The 17,902-nt window shown below is 31.5% G+C and overlaps 2 protein-coding genes across 2 annotated transcripts; one reads left to right on the top strand and one right to left on the bottom strand.

The window, feature by feature from the left end:
• Window positions 1–1,367: 1,367 nt before the first annotated feature.
• On the top strand, window positions 1,368–9,231 carry LOC137811905 (methylmalonate-semialdehyde dehydrogenase [acylating], mitochondrial). Its single transcript, XM_068613767.1, has 19 exons — window positions 1,368–1,804; window positions 1,920–2,017; window positions 2,604–2,675; window positions 2,785–2,946; window positions 3,037–3,115; window positions 3,217–3,371; window positions 3,583–3,646; window positions 5,996–6,075; window positions 6,377–6,442; window positions 6,690–6,740; window positions 6,836–6,987; window positions 7,443–7,533; window positions 7,681–7,761; window positions 7,861–7,938; window positions 8,044–8,079; window positions 8,358–8,401; window positions 8,481–8,559; window positions 8,842–8,932; window positions 9,040–9,231. Exons 1-19 carry the CDS (start codon window positions 1,780–1,782, stop codon window positions 9,147–9,149), a joined length of 1,614 nt encoding a protein of 537 aa, XP_068469868.1. The 5' UTR covers window positions 1,368–1,779; the 3' UTR covers window positions 9,150–9,231.
• Window positions 9,232–10,272: 1,041 nt separating this feature from the next.
• LOC137811904 (uncharacterized) lies at window positions 10,273–15,535 on the bottom strand. Its single transcript, XM_068613766.1, has 7 exons — window positions 15,331–15,535; window positions 15,097–15,123; window positions 14,838–14,960; window positions 11,707–11,950; window positions 11,538–11,609; window positions 11,323–11,409; window positions 10,273–11,069 (listed from the first exon to the last, which is right to left on the bottom strand). The coding sequence occupies exons 1-7, from the start codon at window positions 15,384–15,386 to the stop codon at window positions 10,563–10,565; spliced, it is 1,116 nt and encodes a 371-aa protein (XP_068469867.1). The 5' UTR covers window positions 15,387–15,535; the 3' UTR covers window positions 10,273–10,562.
• Between the last annotated feature and the right edge of the window lie 2,367 nt (window positions 15,536–17,902).

Here is a 17,902-nt window from a genome sequence, read left to right as displayed (position 1 = left end):
CTTCACTTGCAAGGGATATCTCTATTTTGTTGGTTCATCAGTAACGTATAAGAATTCTTGAAAGATGGGTTTACATGCGTAAAAACGTATCTTATTCCCTCTGTCTCTTGGTTACTTCAAGGTACAAACTACAGGTTAACATAGAAGTGAATTTCTTTATAAATCAAACTTAGTTTTATACATAAATTATAAAGTAAGAAAAGTTTTATAAATTAATTTATGTGTAAACTGATTTTTTAATTATGGAGAAGGTATTTGAGAATGTTGTCCAAACATGATAATGATATATTTCCATCTCTCTCGAAAATGAGAATGCAACTCCCATATTTACTTTTTGTTTTAAAACAGGTTACCGATAACAAAATATTGGTAGTTCCTGAAAAAAAAATTATTAGTAAAGAAACATCTTCATGTGAGTTCTACTAAGCTTTCTATCCATTTTGCATATAATTGGTTAGCATAGAGTAAATGAGAAGAGGATGATTGGTTTTGAGTTAATAATTATCCATTGTAATATTTTATGAACTTTGAAAGGAACTGTCTATGGATAAGAAAGAGCAAACAAGAACATAGAGATGACTAGACTAATAAACTTGAAGTTGATGTTAAGAGACAAATAAAGGATAATATTATTGATTGAGGTTACGTTCTAACTCTAAATATAAATTACATTTACCTAACTTTTGAAATTGATCAAAATTATTATAATGTTATCCCTGCTTAAAGAGTTAAAGTTAAAATTAATTTCCTAACTTGTTTTTTTATCAAATTTTTCCTTTAACTTAAATAATATAAAAAAACCTTGATTATTATATGTTTATAAACTAAAGTATTATATTTTACATAAATATAAATATTAAAGTCAAAGAATAAATATTATTTATATATAATTATTATCTTTTTATAAAGTTAATTTTTTAATTTAAAAATTAAACAATAATATAAATATAAATTTTATTATTAAATTATTCAAACAGAAAATTAAAACATAATATTAAAAGTAATACATAAAATGAAGTCGTTTAAATATGAGTTATAATTAAATAATATTATAATTATATTTCTCTAACATAGAATTCTTAACTTTAAATTATAAAAATAATAATTTTCGTAAATAAAGTATTATATATATTTATTAGTAAATAAAATTAGTGAGAGAAAAATTACCTTTACCAGAAATAAAAAAAGTTCAAAATTTGTGTCAAAATAATTGAAAAGTCACCCTTTAACAACGATACCGTTGGATCCAAATTAAAAAATAAAAATAAAGGATCAAAATAGTTTTTAAATAAAAACGTAAACAAAAATAGTAACAAAAATTCAAAATATATTTTAACAGAATTTTGAAGTAAATGGGTATAAAATTTAACAATATTACTATTCATACTCAAATTCTAAATTACAAGCATTTAATTTTTTGGATTCATCGATAAGGACATCTTCATCACGGGAGTTGTTTTATAGAATCAATTTTAAATTTTTTGGGTTGTATTGTAATTGGGTGTATGGATTTTGCAACGTGGACGATATCTGCTTTATTAGAAAATTAGGGAATTAAATTATATGTTTAATAGCAGGAAATTGAATGTGATTTGGCATCTCTATCGCTTGATTTGTCCTTTCTAGTTATTCCTCTATTTTATGTATTTCATAGGCTGTAACGTCACGCAGGTGGTCACTGTTTGCACTTGGATTCAAGCCTGAGGCGTCGTTGTGAAAAATAGGGTCAGTGTTTGGGGCTCCTGAACCAAACACGCTTCATAGCATATCGAAACGAGGATGTTGCGGCTTTCGATTCAACGAGGTAAGTCGTTGCATGCACTCTGTTGCTGAGATGCCCACGTGCACAGAGGCCGATCAAGTTTTAGAATTTGGAATTGGTTGAAGAAATGTTGATGTTTTCCCCTTTATTGGTGCAGTGAGAAAGTTGAACATTATGAGGCCTCAGATCTCTGCACTGGGAAGGTCCCATTTCTCAACTGCTGTTGAATCATCTTCCAGTAAGAGCAATCCACCGGTAAGGTCTCGCTTGGAATATTTTGCTTTCATGGGTATCTTTCAACTACACCAGTTTTTGAAAAAAAAAAATCGAAGCTTTACTGCTGATTTTTTTCATTTTGTAAAAATGTAAATAATTATATATATATATATATTAATATATTATATATTGCGTTTTGTTCATTTTGCTTAAAGTTTGTGGACTTTAGGACTATTTGGTCAAATGGAGTGAAAAGGGTAATCTTTTTGCTTAATTACTCTACAGTGGTTCAAAGTTGAAGTCTTAAATTGATTTTCTAGCTTTAGGTCCTGCATTTAGTTTCGTACCAGGTCATAAGAAATTTAATAATGGAACTCAACAATAAGTCTGTTAGGAGTCCTGAGTAGAATAAACTACTTGTGCTTAAGCCACGAGTCTCACACTTAATGGTCCAATCTGGTGGATTGGATTCTCTTCTTGTGCTTAAGTCTTAAAAGGTTAAATTGGTTTTTACATAATTCAATATATGCTATCCTCGTAGACTTATGAGCATTAAGATAATTTGCCTTTTCTGTTAATTATTTTGACACCTTATTACCCCTTCTTTTTTGTTGGATTCCATCAGAGGGTTCCAAATCTTATTGGGGGCAGTTTTGTTGACTCAAAATCATCAACTGTCATTGATGTTATAAATCCAGTAAGTGTTTTTCTTTGGTTTGTTTGTTTTATACTGCATTTACAGTTGTGTTTCCTTTTTGTAGCTTTGTAAAATGTAAAATTATTATATTTCTTTAATCTTATCGTAGGCAACCCAAGAAGTTGTTTCACAAGTTCCTTTGTCTACGGATGAAGAGTTTAAGGCAGCTGTATCTGCAGCAAAGAAGGCATATCCATCATGGCGTGACACTCCAATTACAACACGCCAACGTGTTATGTTGAAGCTTCAGGAGCTTATACGCAGAGATATGGTAAGCTTCTTAGAACATTCTATGACTGTCACATTCATTCTTAAACAAAGAAACACCCATACTGGAACACAATATTTGTAATTGTTTTAGGACAAACTTGCTCTGAATGTGACCACTGAACAAGGAAAGACGTTGAAGGATGCACAAGGAGATGTATTCCGTGGTTTAGGTTGGTCTTTCTAATATGTTGTTTGAGAAGATTTTGTAGTGTGATAATAATTAGGCTCATAAATTTTGGTAATGCAATTTCTGAATATATTTGTCATTTAGAGGTGGTGGAACACGCTTGTGGGATGGCAACTCTACAAATGGGGGAATATGTTTCCAATGTATCACATGGAATTGACACTTACAGCATTAGAGAACCACTTGGTGTTTGCGCTGGTATTTGTCCTTTCAACTTTCCTGCAATGATTCCCTTGTGGGTAAGCAGTCTTCTATCTTTTCGGTATGGCTTTTTGGCCACCTAATTAATATTTCATATTCACCTTTATTATCAGCAGCATGCATGAGATAGAAAAATTTATTATAGAATGATCCAAAAGTATTTAGCCTGAATATTCTTTTATTTCTCAAAGCAATGCACTGTACCTAATGTGGACAGCATAACAAATTCTGAATGTATATCATCTGCAGATGTTCCCTGTGGCTATTACTTGTGGTAACACCTTTGTTCTAAAACCATCAGAGAAAGACCCAGGTGACTTTTTTTTATTAATTCTGGTTGTCTATGAAAACCCCTGTCTATCAATAATGGAAAAATATATTCTTAACTGCCTGAGTAGGTGTAGGTGTAGGTGTAAAGGATTTTGCACTCTGATAGAAACTGATTCAAATTAATAGAGAAAATGGGGAAAATTCCCGTGTTTACAGTATGAATGCAGAACTACGAGGATTTGCACCTCCTGTTGCCTGAAAGTCCCAATCCTCTCAAATGATAAGATACCCCCCTCTCTTGAAATAAGGCATATTGCCTTATTTCTTATTATCCATCCCCCTAATTACAAATTTGTAACAAACTAACTGAATCTAAGAATTTAAGCCCCTCAATTAACATGTACCTATCATAGTCACTTGGCCATTTATCTGTATTCTGTTAAGGTCTTAGAGAATTGCATGTTTTTAAAATGATGGCTAAGACACCAAGTTGCAATTTCCAAGAAATAGTATAGTTGACAATTTTTTAAGACCCTTTTTGTGATATTAATCTTTACATTTAAAAAAATAATATTTTTTGGCTGTGATTTATTTAAATGAGGAAGACGATGTTAATCTAGCATGAAAAGAGAAAGTAAGTCAACACCCAATTAACTTAAGACTGTTGTCTTTGACAGGCCAGGATTTTGCTTAATGTTGGTCATCTTATTTACTGTAATTTGTGTGATTGTGCCGGTTAGAAGAAAATTGTCAGATGTTACTTCTTTTGAGAAATTCTAAACTAAATTTTCACGGTAACTATGGTCTCCATTATCCACGTAGTCAGTGAGTATTATCACCATCTGTTAGTTTTTCTTTCCTACCCTTATTGAGTTATTGACAAGTTAATTGATCTAGAGGGGTGAATAGATCTTTTTGATTTTTTTTGGAAATATTAAGTTGTATGAAACCTATGAATCCAAATTTTGAGTGCTTTAAATGAAAAACAAATTGGAGAGCTTTTTCTTTAAAATAATAGAGATTAATTTCAATAAAGATTGAAATTCAACAGTACAACTCTTCAAATGAAAAAGAGTAGGAAAGATTGAACACACAAATTCTTAATACTGTTCAGTTATTTTAGACTTACATCCGGTTAGATTTTGACAACGTTAGTCAGATCCTTCCACTATTAAGTTTAAAAGTATTGAAACACTCTTTACACAAGAAACTTAAAATACTCCCTCAGTTCTTGAACCCTACAACAAGAAATTCTTAACATTTAGAGAACCCTTCTACAAGCACCTTGAGAAACAGTATTGCAAGAATTAAAACCTACTAGAATTAACAAAGGAAATCACATAGAAATTGTTTTACTCTATTCAAGCGCACAAGGAAATCAACTTTCATACTAAGCCATTAGAAAATGTAAAAGATTTTCTCTCAGCATTTTGATAGCTCTCTTGATTCAAATCTTTCTGAATTTTTTTAAGCTCTGAAAATGACTCGAAAACTTTCCTTGCAATTGTAGCTTCTTGTGTTCTAAAGAAGAAAATTAATCTATTTATAGAAAAATAAGATTTCACATATTTAATCTGTTACATGAAGTTAGATGTCATTTTCTCACTTGAAACTCGTTTTAATTTGTTACAAGACTTGGTAATTGAATAAAACAACTTTAGAAACACCTGGAGTTGAACCAAAATCAATTTAATTTGTTTGAAATGATGGGAATCAATTAAATCAATTTTTCTTGTCTCAGAAGTTGTTCCTGGGTTTTTGTAATCGATTAGATGGTATGGTAACTGATTAATCAAAGTTTTTTGGTTTATTTGAGCTGCTCACTGTTGTGTAGTTGATAATGAATTTTTGTAATCTATTAAAATAGAGAGCACCCAGATTCAGACAGAGCTACAATGCATGTTGTAATCGATTATGATTTTGGATGCAATAGACTAATATGTGTCTTGTGAAAAACTAAACAATTTGAACCAACTGAAATCTCTTACCAAGTTATATTTTTCAGCAAAAAAGTTAAATTTCATGATTTGGTTTTAATTCTATGGCTAGATAAAGAAATTGTTACCTTAGGCATGATCTTAATTAAAACTAAAACACACATGCCTATATCTAAAACACGCAATACAAAATGCCACATTCATTTCATGTTTGGCATGTATATGAGAAACCAAAATATAAAGAGAAGGTCTTCAATCCTTGACGTCAACATGTACTCTTAAGTCCTAGGACACAAACTTTGCTTCATCCATCCGCTTTTAGTGTTCATTATCCTTGGTTTCATATGAAATGGGAAGAAATAAATTTCAATTTAACGTTAGATGTGTTATCTCTGCTTCAGACCACCTAATAACATATCACTTGACTATTATATGAAATATGTTGTATTTTCCAGGTGCTTCTGTAATGCTTGCAGAATTAGCATTGGAGGCTGGTTTGCCAGAGGGTGTCTTAAATATAGTTCATGGAACCCATGTATGTCATCATTTGGTTTTCTAAATGAACTTTTATTTTTCACTTCTTTCTTGTGATAAAGGTAGTAGAGGACTCATTGTCTTGTGGTGATTTTATCACGTATTCAAGCTTTAAATTAAATCTACTAATTGCTTATAATATATTGTACTTGTACTATACCAAGAATAGTTGATACTATCATAAATTTGATATTACTCTTAAAACAAGTTGTTCCAAGGCGAAATCGTGTCACATTATGATGTCTCATGACATAGTTGTTCTTTCTTATTGATTGATCTTCTCAATCATCCAACTGGTGCAGGATATTGTGAATGCTATTTGCGACGATGATAACATCAAAGCCATATCTTTTGTTGGTTCAAATGTTGTAAGTGATTTGATACTTGTTTGTTCTCTCTAATTCATTATTTTACGTTACACTTCTTTTGGTGACCTTAAACTAGCCAAAGGCAATCCTTATTTGTCAGAAAAATTAATGATTTTTTTGAGACTTGACTGTCTTAAATGTAAAGATGGATAGATAAAATCACGTGATAAAATGCTTAGATTTTGCAGATGTAGACCCCTTTTGGTTACTATTTGTGCTTATTTGATGTTCTAACTTTGTATCAAAGGCTGGAATGCACATATATTCAAGAGCAGCAGCTAAAGGAAAGCGTGTTCAGGTAGGTGTGGATAGTTTAGTTCTCTCATTTTGTAAAATTTTTGGTTTATAGCAATGCAATGATATGAAGTTGGGCAACTACACTATTGTTTGCAGTCTAACATGGGAGCCAAAAATCATGCAATTGTCATGCCAGATGCAAATGTTGATGCTACTCTAAATGCTCTAGTTGCAGCTGGTTTTGGTGCTGCTGGTCAAAGGTGTATGGCTCTTAGCACAGTTGTTTTTGTTGGAGACGCGAAATCATGGTATCATCTATTCTGTTTTGAGTTACTTCATATTTATTGTGACTTTTATAGTAGCATATTACACTTGGAGCAAGTCTAAGCTCCTCTATTTGGTTGTTCAAAATGATGTATAATTCTCCTCAATGTATTTGATTATGTGCCAAGACTCTTCCCCTACAAACATATAATTCAACATCTCTATAGAGAAAGTTTTGTGTGATGACCACATAATCAAAATTTGTTTATATGGTTATTGTAATGCCAATGTTAGTAATAGTATGACCAATTAATTATATTCATAATTTTTAATTATTCCGAGAATATTGTTTCTAAGGAAATACTTTTCTGAGTTAATGGAGTTCCTTGTGAAGCATGTGCAAAGGGAAGTTTACTTCAATATTTGTCCTTTGAAAATTTATTTCAGTGTTGTACTCAGGAAATTTTTAAGAATTGCAACCATTGCAATAATTGTGCAGGAAAGCTAAACTTGTAGAGCGTGCCAAAGCTCTCAAGGTAAATGCTGGAACTGAACCTGATACAGACCTTGGTCCGGTGATCAGCAAGCAGGTTTGCTCATGATTCAAAATTTACTTTTTCCACATTGGATTTGAAGATCTTGTATCGTTCAGGCATTACTGCCATGTCCAATTGTTAAGTATTTTTTAGTTATTTATTTATATTTATGTTTATCGAATATTTTTATTGGCTGCACAGGCAAAGGAGAGAATACACAGACTAGTTCGATCGGGGGTTGAAAGTGGTGCCAAACTACTGCTGGACGGAAGAAATATAGTGGTAGCTTTTAATCCTCCTCTTAAAACATTCTGATTGAATGTAATATAGCAAACACTTTGTCTTGTAGTACTAATGAAGTCATACATGCATGACAAGTAGGTCCCAGGATATGAATCTGGCAATTTTATTGGCCCAACCATCTTATCAGATGTCACTGCCAACATGGAGTGCTACAAGGTTACTGAGTAACTTTAAGTGTATTCTAAAAGAATTCCCATTACTTAAGAGACTTGAAGTTTAGATGTTTATTAGACTTGACTGTTTCTGACCTTGCACGTGCAGGAGGAAATTTTTGGCCCAGTTCTCCTTTTCATGGAGGTGTGTCCTTTGTTTCATCCTTAGAATTGCATTATTTTCTATTAAATGAATCACAAAAAATATAATTTTCGGTAAAATGCTTCATATTCATGAACAATTAACCCCTTTAGATGATTAACTATGTTCAAACAATGGCAAGTGATTTACCAGTGTCAAATTATTTCTAACTTGAAAATATTTCCACGTCTGAGACTCAATTATCTTGAATTTTTCATTGACTCAACAATAGACAGATATGCTGATAAAGTGTTATTTTTTTTGTCTTTCAACTTCAACAGGCTGATAGCTTGGAAGAGGCCATAAACATCATCAACAGTAACAAGTATTTGTTAACAACTCGCTGTTGTCATTGCCTTATGTTAAACTGCTGCATTTATTCTTATTTTGAACTTTTCTAATAGATACGGAAATGGTGCTTCTATATTCACCACATCTGGTGTTTCTGCAAGGAAATTTCAGACTGAGATAGAGGCAGGCCAGGTAATGTTACCTAAGCGAGATGTTTAACTTTGCCTTAATAAATGAGGAGTATTGACAAATTACAACACATTCAGTAACTCTTTCTTTCTAATTCTCTTGCTCATATTAAAGCTTAGTATCAATTACGTTTTTTCCATCTACTTGATATCTTGTAAGATCTTGCTCAAGGTTTCCAAGTTGAGTATTTGTTGGAGCAACTGTTTGTCGGTTATATAGTAAATAAAGAAATATATTTTGACAGTGTTATTCATTGATAATGACTTGTTACTGCATTTGAACCAGGTTGGCATTAATGTTCCCATCCCAGTTCCTTTGCCCTTCTTCTCATTCACTGGCAACAAGGCATCGTTTGCCGGTGATCTCAACTTCTATGGTATAATAATGATTTCTCCCAAGTTATTTATTAAGTAGAATGTTTTGGACTTACAATTTGTTTAGGCAAATAGTTTTTGTTTTGAATTTGCCATGCTTGAATTACAGGCAAGGCAGGGGTTAACTTCTATACTCAGATCAAGACAATAACACAGCAATGGAAGGATTCAACTGGTGGTAGCAAGATTAACATGGCAATGCCAACCTCCCAAAAATAATGTTGATTATGATTAGCCAGAGTGTGCAATATAATGTTTCTGAAACATTTGTTTTCTTCAATAAAATGGCACTGTTATGCTTTGTCCTTTGTCTTTTCTGATATGTTTCTTTTCTTTTGCATATTTTATTAAGTGAAGGTTTATTTGGAGCTGAATCCTTTAATACTACTTATATGTAATGATGTTAATCAAGGAACATAATTGAATAGCAAATAGAAGAATTAACAATGAATAATTTAAAAATTAGAGAAACTTATTACACTATAATATTCTTGAGGAACTAAAAGAGGGATTGAAGCCTAGAAAATATTGCATGTATAAGGAATTAATTAAATGGAGATTTAATGGTTTAAATAAAAATAAATATTAGTTTAAATCTTGTACTTTGACTTATTAGTTATCGAAGTTTAGAAATTTTCAAACAAGTCCTGAAAATGCACCCCTACTTTCTCCTTCACAATGAGGTAGGTAGTTAATAATCACTAAAAGATCATCAACCATTATTTAATAGCAATTTTGGACAAACTCATTTTGGAATTGTATTCTAGATTAATCTGGTAAAACGTTATAGATAGGTAAACCAGAAATAGATTTTTGAATTAGCTAATATGTATTAAAAGTCAACACCAACGCCAGAAACGAGATAAATGGACCTTTCTTTAAAATTAGAATGCGTTTACAATAATGTAACAAAAGCTAATTAGATAAATTTACTAATTACTATAGTAATTAGTTTTTTTTTTTCAAAATTAATTTCTATTTGATGATTTTCCCTGAAATATTTACTTGATTAAGTGTATTTTTATCATATATACTAAATAAAAAATAACAAAATTATAAATAGAAGACATTGCTGTATAAGCACACTCTTAAAGAATCAACTAAGAATCAGGTGAAGTCAAAACAAGTGAGACTAACTGTTTTACCACACTTAATCTGTATTAAACTAAATAAAATATAAGACTATCTATATCTTTCTAGATTATCCCAATTGCTTATTCCATAACTTCTAACCTATATATCTATCTTCGGAATTATTCATACATTTCTAATACTGATGGAAAATTAATTTTAAGACAATATGAGCTTAGTTGAATGCAAAGATGGAAACCGTTACTCCACATTTTCAAAATAACACTTGTGATTTTCAATGTATCATTTTTCAACAGAAGCTTAAATGTTGTTGTTGAGTAGATAAAATGTTGAACATCAAGTACAAAGAAGAATAGCTAGAAGTATGTGCGGAAGTGGAGTTCGTGGCCAACGATGCTCTGAAGTTGGGAAAACGAAATTCTAAAACCAAGTCTCCAACTAGGTGGAATAATAACCAGAATGACACAACACCAACTATGCAGTTTCAAAGTTCAAGCAATGTGACTTTCAACGTTTGTTGCATCAACTAAAGAAACTTGTTTACCTGTTATTCACACACTTCAGATTTAAACTTGCAATTTTAGCCAAATGCTTCTTCCCATATCTGTGAGAGGCCAAGGCCATCTCGCTAGAGCATTTCACATTACAGACTTCACATCTTATTTTCGAATTATTCGTCCCAGCAGGTTTCTTTTGCAGTTTCTCTCCATTCTTGGTCTTGGAATTTAGCTCATGGTTGATGTTCTTCTGTTTCATTTCCTCTTTGGAATGATCACTTTTCAGCTTCTGTGAAACAGGTTGAAACTTTGCCTTCATATCATTCTCCTTAGCCCTGTGTTTGCTCCCTTTCAGGTGTTCATTCAAGGTTTTCTCGCTCGTTGTTGTCACCTGGCATAAAGCGCAAGTCCACTCCTTCTGAACTTCCTTATGTATAGAAATCTGAGGAAGCTCTCCATCAGCCTTATCTTTCATCACTACTCCTTTAGTTTCCAACATTGTTGGTGAAGCATTCTGACTTTGCACAACTTTAGGCACCACAGGAATATCCTGCAATGTTCAAGATTAGCATATAGAGGTGAAGTACTTATTGTAAACCCACCTAATATGATTAGAAGAATACATTTACATACATTTAAAATAATTTATAAATTACTATAGTTATCACGATGATCATATTATATCCACGTTATTAAAATGTATTGCCAAAACCTTTCATAAATGACTTCTTAGCATGCACAACTCTAAAATTTTAACTTCCCATGAGAAATTTATATTTTGAGTATATGATATGAAACCTTACTTGATTGCCTGTAGGAATTTCATTTTTTTCGATCACCTCCAAAACTTTGGTGGCTTTGCGCTCTGTTTGGTGATTTTTCTCATTTGTCTACACAAGATGCTATTTCAATAAGAACTCTCACAAGTAGACTTGGATGGGTTGAAATGACTCATAGAAGAGCTTGTAACAAGAATCACATTAATTTCATAACTGCACCAGCAACATAAAAACTTCACCTTTTGCATTTCTTCATGGTCAGTAACTCTACTTGCATTTGTTGCTTCTGCGACAGGTTTGCAAGTCGTGTTCTTCAATAGAAGAAAAGGAGAATTAGCCCAATTTCTCAATTGACTATAGAAGACATCTTTTATTGGTACACAAACATACAGCAATATAGATGTTTACCTTGCTAGCAATGAGTTTCATTAAGGCTTCTGCTCCATTCTCTTCTACATATTTCTCTGCATGCAGTAAAAAGTTATCTTTCTTGACAAAAAACTTCCTCCAGTTATTTAAACTACGTATGGCTGCTTGTGGATTTGAGAAGCATTTGCGAATAATATTATTGTAGGCATAAGAAGCTCGTTCAAAGTCCGGTAGGATGAGCCAGAGGATGATCATTAGCTTAGTGTAAGGCCAGAACTGGAACCTGATGTTAAAACATGGGAATGAAAAGTTAAAACAAGTTAAAATTAATAATCACATTAAGCTGAAAAGAGAATCCATTTGCTGCAACTAACTTCAATTAATAATAATAATCACATTAACTTGAAATAATTATATCTACATCATGCATAATTTTATTTCTAGTACTTTACTGAGTTCCAACAAAATTCAGAAGACAAATTAACTAGATATATTACGGAAGTGAAAATAAACACTAGATGACTGAATAATAAAAATACCAACATCAGAAAATGAAAATATTTTTAATCAAAGAGGATTCGGGATTTGTTATGAAACAAAAATAGTAGGTTTCACATGGACTCTTGATATTCAAAACAAGCTAAACATATTGATAGAATGAATTGCATGTGTTATAAAATAAGCTAGTTTATCAACCATTACAATACAGTTCATTTTTCTTACAAAGAAACCTTGAATTAAGCATGCATATTCTCTGTAACCATATCATTTTGCAGATTTCTTGGCTATGTTATGGCTAATTGCAATGAAGAGAAATTTGTGTTTTAGTAAATTACACTTGAGGATCAACCAACTTAGATCTCAAATTGCTTTCTATTTGCTGAATCAAGGTTCTAGTAGTCACATAGTAAACTAGACATGGTTTATGAAAAAACACTCATTTCTCATGAAGGAAAAGGCTTTGTTGGAAGAGCAAAACTCAAGTTTGTAATCTCTATTCCTAATTAATCTTTGGATATCAATTTGTGAATATCAGTAGAACACATTGAAGAAAGAAATATAATAAGCTAGTTTATCAACCATTACAATACAGTTCATTTTTCTTACAAAGAAACCTTGAATTAAGCATGCATATTCTCTGTAACCATATCATTTTGCAGATTTCTTGGCTATGTTATGGCTAATTGCAATGAAGAGAAATTTGTGTTTTAGTAAATTACACTTGAGGATCAACCAACTTAGATCTCAAATTGCTTTCTATTTGCTGAATCAAGGTTCTAGTAGTCACATAGTAAACTAGACATGGTTTATGAAAAAACACTCATTTCTCATGAAGGAAAAGGCTTTGTTGGAAGAGCAAAACTCAAGTTTGTAATCTCTATTCCTAATTAATCTTTGGATATCAATTTGTGAATATCAGTAGAACACATTGAAGAAAGAAATATAATAAGCTAGTTTATCAACCATTACAATACAGTTCATTTTTCTTACAAAGAAACCTTGAATTAAGCATGCATATTCTCTGTAACCATATCATTTTGCAGATTTCTTGGCTATGTTATGGCTAATTGCAATGAAGAGAAATTTGTGTTTTAGTAAATTACACTTGAGGATCAACCAACTTAGATCTCAAATTGCTTTCTATTTGCTGAATCAAGGTTCTAGTAGTCACATAGTAAACTAGACATGGTTTATGAAAAAACACTCATTTCTCATGAAGGAAAAGGCTTTGTTGGAAGAGCAAAACTCAAGTTTGTAATCTCTATTCCTAATTAATCTTTGGATATCAATTTGTGAATATCAGTAGAACACATTGAAGAAAGAAATATAATAAGCTAGTTTATCAACCATTACAATACAGTTCATTTTTCTTACAAAGAAACCTTGAATTAAGCATGCATATTCTCTGTAACCATATCATTTTGCAGATTTCTTGGCTATGTTATGGCTAATTGCAATGAAGAGAAATTTGTGTTTTAGTAAATTACACTTGAGGATCAACCAACTTAGATCTCAAATTGCTTTCTATTTGCTGAATCAAGGTTCTAGTAGTCACATAGTAAACTAGACATGGTTTATGAAAAAACACTCATTTCTCATGAAGGAAAAGGCTTTGTTGGAAGAGCAAAACTCAAGTTTGTAATCTCTATTCCTAATTAATCTTTGGATATCAATTTGTGAATATCAGTAGAACACATTGAAGAAAGAAATATAATAAGCTAGTTTATCAACCATTACAATACAGTTCATTTTTCTTACAAAGAAACCTTGAATTAAGCATGCATATTCTCTGTAACCATATCATTTTGCAGATTTCTTGGCTATGTTATGGCTAATTGCAATGAAGAGAAATTTGTGTTTTAGTAAATTACACTTGAGGATCAACCAACTTAGATCTCAAATTGCTTTCTATTTGCTGAATCAAGGTTCTAGTAGTCACATAGTAAACTAGACATGGTTTATGAAAAAACACTCATTTCTCATGAAGGAAAAGGCTTTGTTGGAAGAGCAAAACTCAAGTTTGTAATCTCTATTCCTAATTAATCTTTGGATATCAATTTGTGAATATCAGTAGAACACATTGAAGAAAGAAATATAATAAGCTAGTTTATCAACCATTACAATACAGTTCATTTTTCTTACAAAGAAACCTTGAATTAAGCATGCATATTCTCTGTAACCATATCATTTTGCAGATTTCTTGGCTATGTTATGGCTAATTGCAATGAAGAGAAATTTGTGTTTTAGTAAATTACACTTGAGGATCAACCAACTTAGATCTCAAATTGCTTTCTATTTGCTGAATCAAGGGTCTAGTAGTCACATAGTAAACTAGACATGGTTTATGAAAAAACACTCATTTCTCATGAAGGAAAAGGCTTTGTTGGAAGAGCAAAACTCAAGTTTGTAATCTCTATTCCTAATTAATCTTTGGATATCAATTTGTGAATATCATTAGAACACATTGAAGAAAGAAAAATAAAAAAACAGAGACTCCTAGAAGGATTTTCATGCCCTATCTCTAAATTTAAAATCAGAAACCCCAGTGACACATGGGAAGGGCAGAGTTTGATCCTCACACATTGATCTTAGAGTCAATCAGATTTTCAATCCCAGACAAAAAAAAAAAAAACAAACTTGATTCCTTCACTGGGAAAAAATGCTCTTACCATTGAAGAAGCCTAAAAAAAGCATACTCAAATAGATATAGTAGCGAGAGGAGTATCCAATATGATATCAAATCCTTAGTTTCTTTGTTGGAATCGGTCTCAATTGCATGTACAGAAGCACATCTGTAAAAAAAAAAAAAAAGAGCATAATCCCAACATCAAAAGCAGTGGCCAATGCAAAAGTGACAGCCTTTGTTAACACGCCATACACCCAGTGAAGAAAAATCATAATTAAATAAATGGCGCTTTAGAAACTTACAAAGGGTACCCCAAAGCAAGAAGAGGCCTATAAAAGAGACCAGAAAAAAAGAAGAGACCATTAATCAGGAAGCATTGAAATGGAGTTCAAGGGGATAAAAAAAAGCACTTTACTTTACATACAGAGACCATGTACAACATTGGAGAAGTAATATGAAGAATCTAAGTTAAGTTTTTCATGTGTTGATCGAAGTAAGGAATATGAATCAACAAAGAAAAAGCATGCATTGCATACCATGCACAATGATCAAGACATTTGACGATGAGTTTAAGAAACCAGAGAGAAGACATCTGTTGTGGGATTCAATTATTGGTGTTGTGGAGTTGTTTGAGTAGAGAGAAAAAGAGGAAGAAAGAGAAAAGACAGAGTTTGGCGCAAAGAAGATGAAATAGTAAGAGTGGAAGTCTTCGAGAATAAGTCATGTGTTGGTCAGGACAGTAAGTCAAGTTAAAAAAATGCATAATATGATTTTTCAGTTGCTTTTCGGCTTTTGTTTTTGGTAATGACATTTCCCAACTCTTAACATTCCACACTTTTTTTTGTATAAGTTCAAGAATTATTTGAAGTAACTGAAAATATTACCTTGTCTTTCAATTTTTTTTATATTTGATATCATTTTATTTAATCCTTATAACTAATTAGCATTAATTTAATATTAATTGTACCTACCCCCATAAGCTTGGGAATGTTAAAGAAGCTCGGATGACTTTGTATATTCCTTAATCACGTTTTCATTGATATCAATGACAATTATAAATAAAACGGTCTATTCAACGAGTTTTTACTGATGAACGATTATTTATTGAGCAATGAATTATAATCACGAAGTACAATCTATTGTATCTCAGACCCTTAACGCTGTTATTGTTAAGCACTTATTATCATCACCATCTTTGTGTTCCTACTGACTTAAGCATCATAAAGTCTTTTTTTTAGGTGGACTTCCACCTCTTGTTGGAGACCAACGGAAAGCTCGTGTCCCCTGAGGAATACTCAGTTCTCATCGAAACATCCTCCAAGTTCATTTTCGGTAGGAACATTAATAATAAAATATTAATTAAGATAATAAAAAAATTATAAATTAAGATTGTTTTAATTTTTAAGTATCTTCCATTAAAAAGTTATTTTAATTTTATGTAATAATTATATAAAAATTGATACCAAAAATGCTTTTTTTTAATAATATTTTCACTTTTCTATTGAACAATTTATTACCTACATATCTTTACTTTAAAATTAAGTTTACTGTGAAATTTGTGTTGAAAACCAACTAACAAAGTAGTGTCTCTTATTTTAGATTTACTTTTGGTGTATATAATTTTTTTTATTTAAAACAATAAGATAAGTATTAACAATATTGCAATAACATGATTTTTATATGAAAAAGGATATTTTTCTCCGTTTATTATTGAAATGGGTCAATTTTGAAAAAATTACAAGATTGTGAAAATTGTGTCAATGTAACCCAATTTCATTGTGAAAAAAGTCGTGTTAGGATCACACAATTTTGATCATGTCAAAGTAAAATTATGTCAATGTAGTGGTATGTGAATGTGTGAATATAATTGTACTAAAATGGTGCAATTTTATTTGGATAAAATGAGAATGAACGATTTATGTTTTAGTTACGAGAATGGATAAGTCGTGTCTTGGGACACAATTTAACTTTGAAAAATTCGTGACAGTCATGCACAACTTTAGTGTTGATGTTGAAGCTAAAAATTGAATCTTGGTTTCACGACTTTTGTTAAAAAAAGCTTTTACACAAGAATTGTTAGCTTGTGATACGACTTTGCTTGAAATATAATCATTATTAATAAAAGACACGACTGGTGTCACAGAAGAAGAGAAAATTGGGAGATGAGAAGAGGAATGCAACCAAGGAAGAGGCTGGAAGTTTATCAACATTGGGTTCATCCAAGAAGCTCGATACACAACCTAATTTGCACTGACTGCCCAAACCTTAATAAGGTATGCCCGAAAGATGCCTACCCCTTGCTAAACATAAATTAATTAGTTGGTGGCCGACCAGACACAAATGCTCAACTTCCTTAATGCGTATTTAGGATACAAATACGCATGCACCTAAGAAACAAGGAGAAAACAACGTTCATGATTGACAATACTAACTATTTTTACAAGGTCATACCTTTTACCTAAAAACTGTTGGTGCCACCTATCAGAGGTTGATGGATAAGGCCTTCAAAGGCCTTATCATTCGAAATGTCAAGGTATACACTGACAATATAATGGTTAAGTCTGAGTTAGAAGAGAAACACATGGATGATCTTGACAAGGTCTTCAAGGCCAACCCAAACAAATGCAAGAAATAATATGAGATTGAGTTTAAACAAATGTGTGTGTGGAGTGGACAGAGTAAAATTCCTCGACTTCATGCTTCATAGAGGGATCGAGGTCAACCCAAATAAATGTTAAACAATTATAGAAATGTGGAGTTCGACGAGTCTCAAGGATCACTACACAAAAAAGCAAAATTAGCTGCAAAAAATAAAAATAAAGGTGGTGATGTGAATGTTAAATAGTGTCCATTAAGCCTTCATTATTAAAAAAAATTTAAATAAAGTGTGGATAAGTGTGAGTTATATGGACATAAACTTAAAAAAAAAAAAAAAATTTGTGGGTCAAAATTTAAAATTTTGAAGGTTAAGCCCAAACAAACATAATATATATATATATATATAATTAAATTTAAATATGTAATAAAATTATTGTTTAAAATTTGTGTGAACAATTTGTTGACTAAGCCCATGCTTCTTTAATAAACAATATAAAATATAATTTTGTG

Source organism: Phaseolus vulgaris, chromosome 2 (genome assembly GCF_000499845.2).
Source record: "Phaseolus vulgaris cultivar G19833 chromosome 2, P. vulgaris v2.0, whole genome shotgun sequence".
Classification (NCBI taxonomy): Eukaryota; Viridiplantae; Streptophyta; class Magnoliopsida; order Fabales; family Fabaceae; genus Phaseolus; species Phaseolus vulgaris.
The sequence above is the reverse complement of the archived record's forward strand: the minus strand, read 5'-3'. Positions and strand labels throughout refer to the sequence as shown.

Excerpts from the sequence above, each read along its gene's own strand:
- LOC137811905 (XM_068613767.1), top strand. The coding sequence starts at position 1,780 with ATGTTGCGGCTTTCGATTCAACGAG. Across the intron at positions 3,647-5,995 it reads ACCATCAGAGAAAGACCCAG|GTGCTTCTGTAATGCTTGCA; the intron begins GTGACTTTTTTT and ends TGTATTTTCCAG. Across the intron at positions 6,741-6,835 it reads CTAAAGGAAAGCGTGTTCAG|TCTAACATGGGAGCCAAAAA; the intron begins GTAGGTGTGGAT and ends TATTGTTTGCAG.
- LOC137811904 (XM_068613766.1), bottom strand. The coding sequence starts at position 15,386 with ATGTCTTCTCTCTGGTTTCTTAAACTCATCGTCAAATGTCTTGATCAT. Across the intron at positions 15,124-15,330 it reads TGTCTTGATCATTGTGCATG|GCCTCTTCTTGCTTTGGGGT; the intron begins GTATGCAATGCA and ends TCTCTTTTATAG. Across the intron at positions 11,951-14,837 it reads TTTTTTAGGCTTCTTCAATG|GTTCCAGTTCTGGCCTTACA; the intron begins GTAAGAGCATTT and ends TTTTAACATCAG.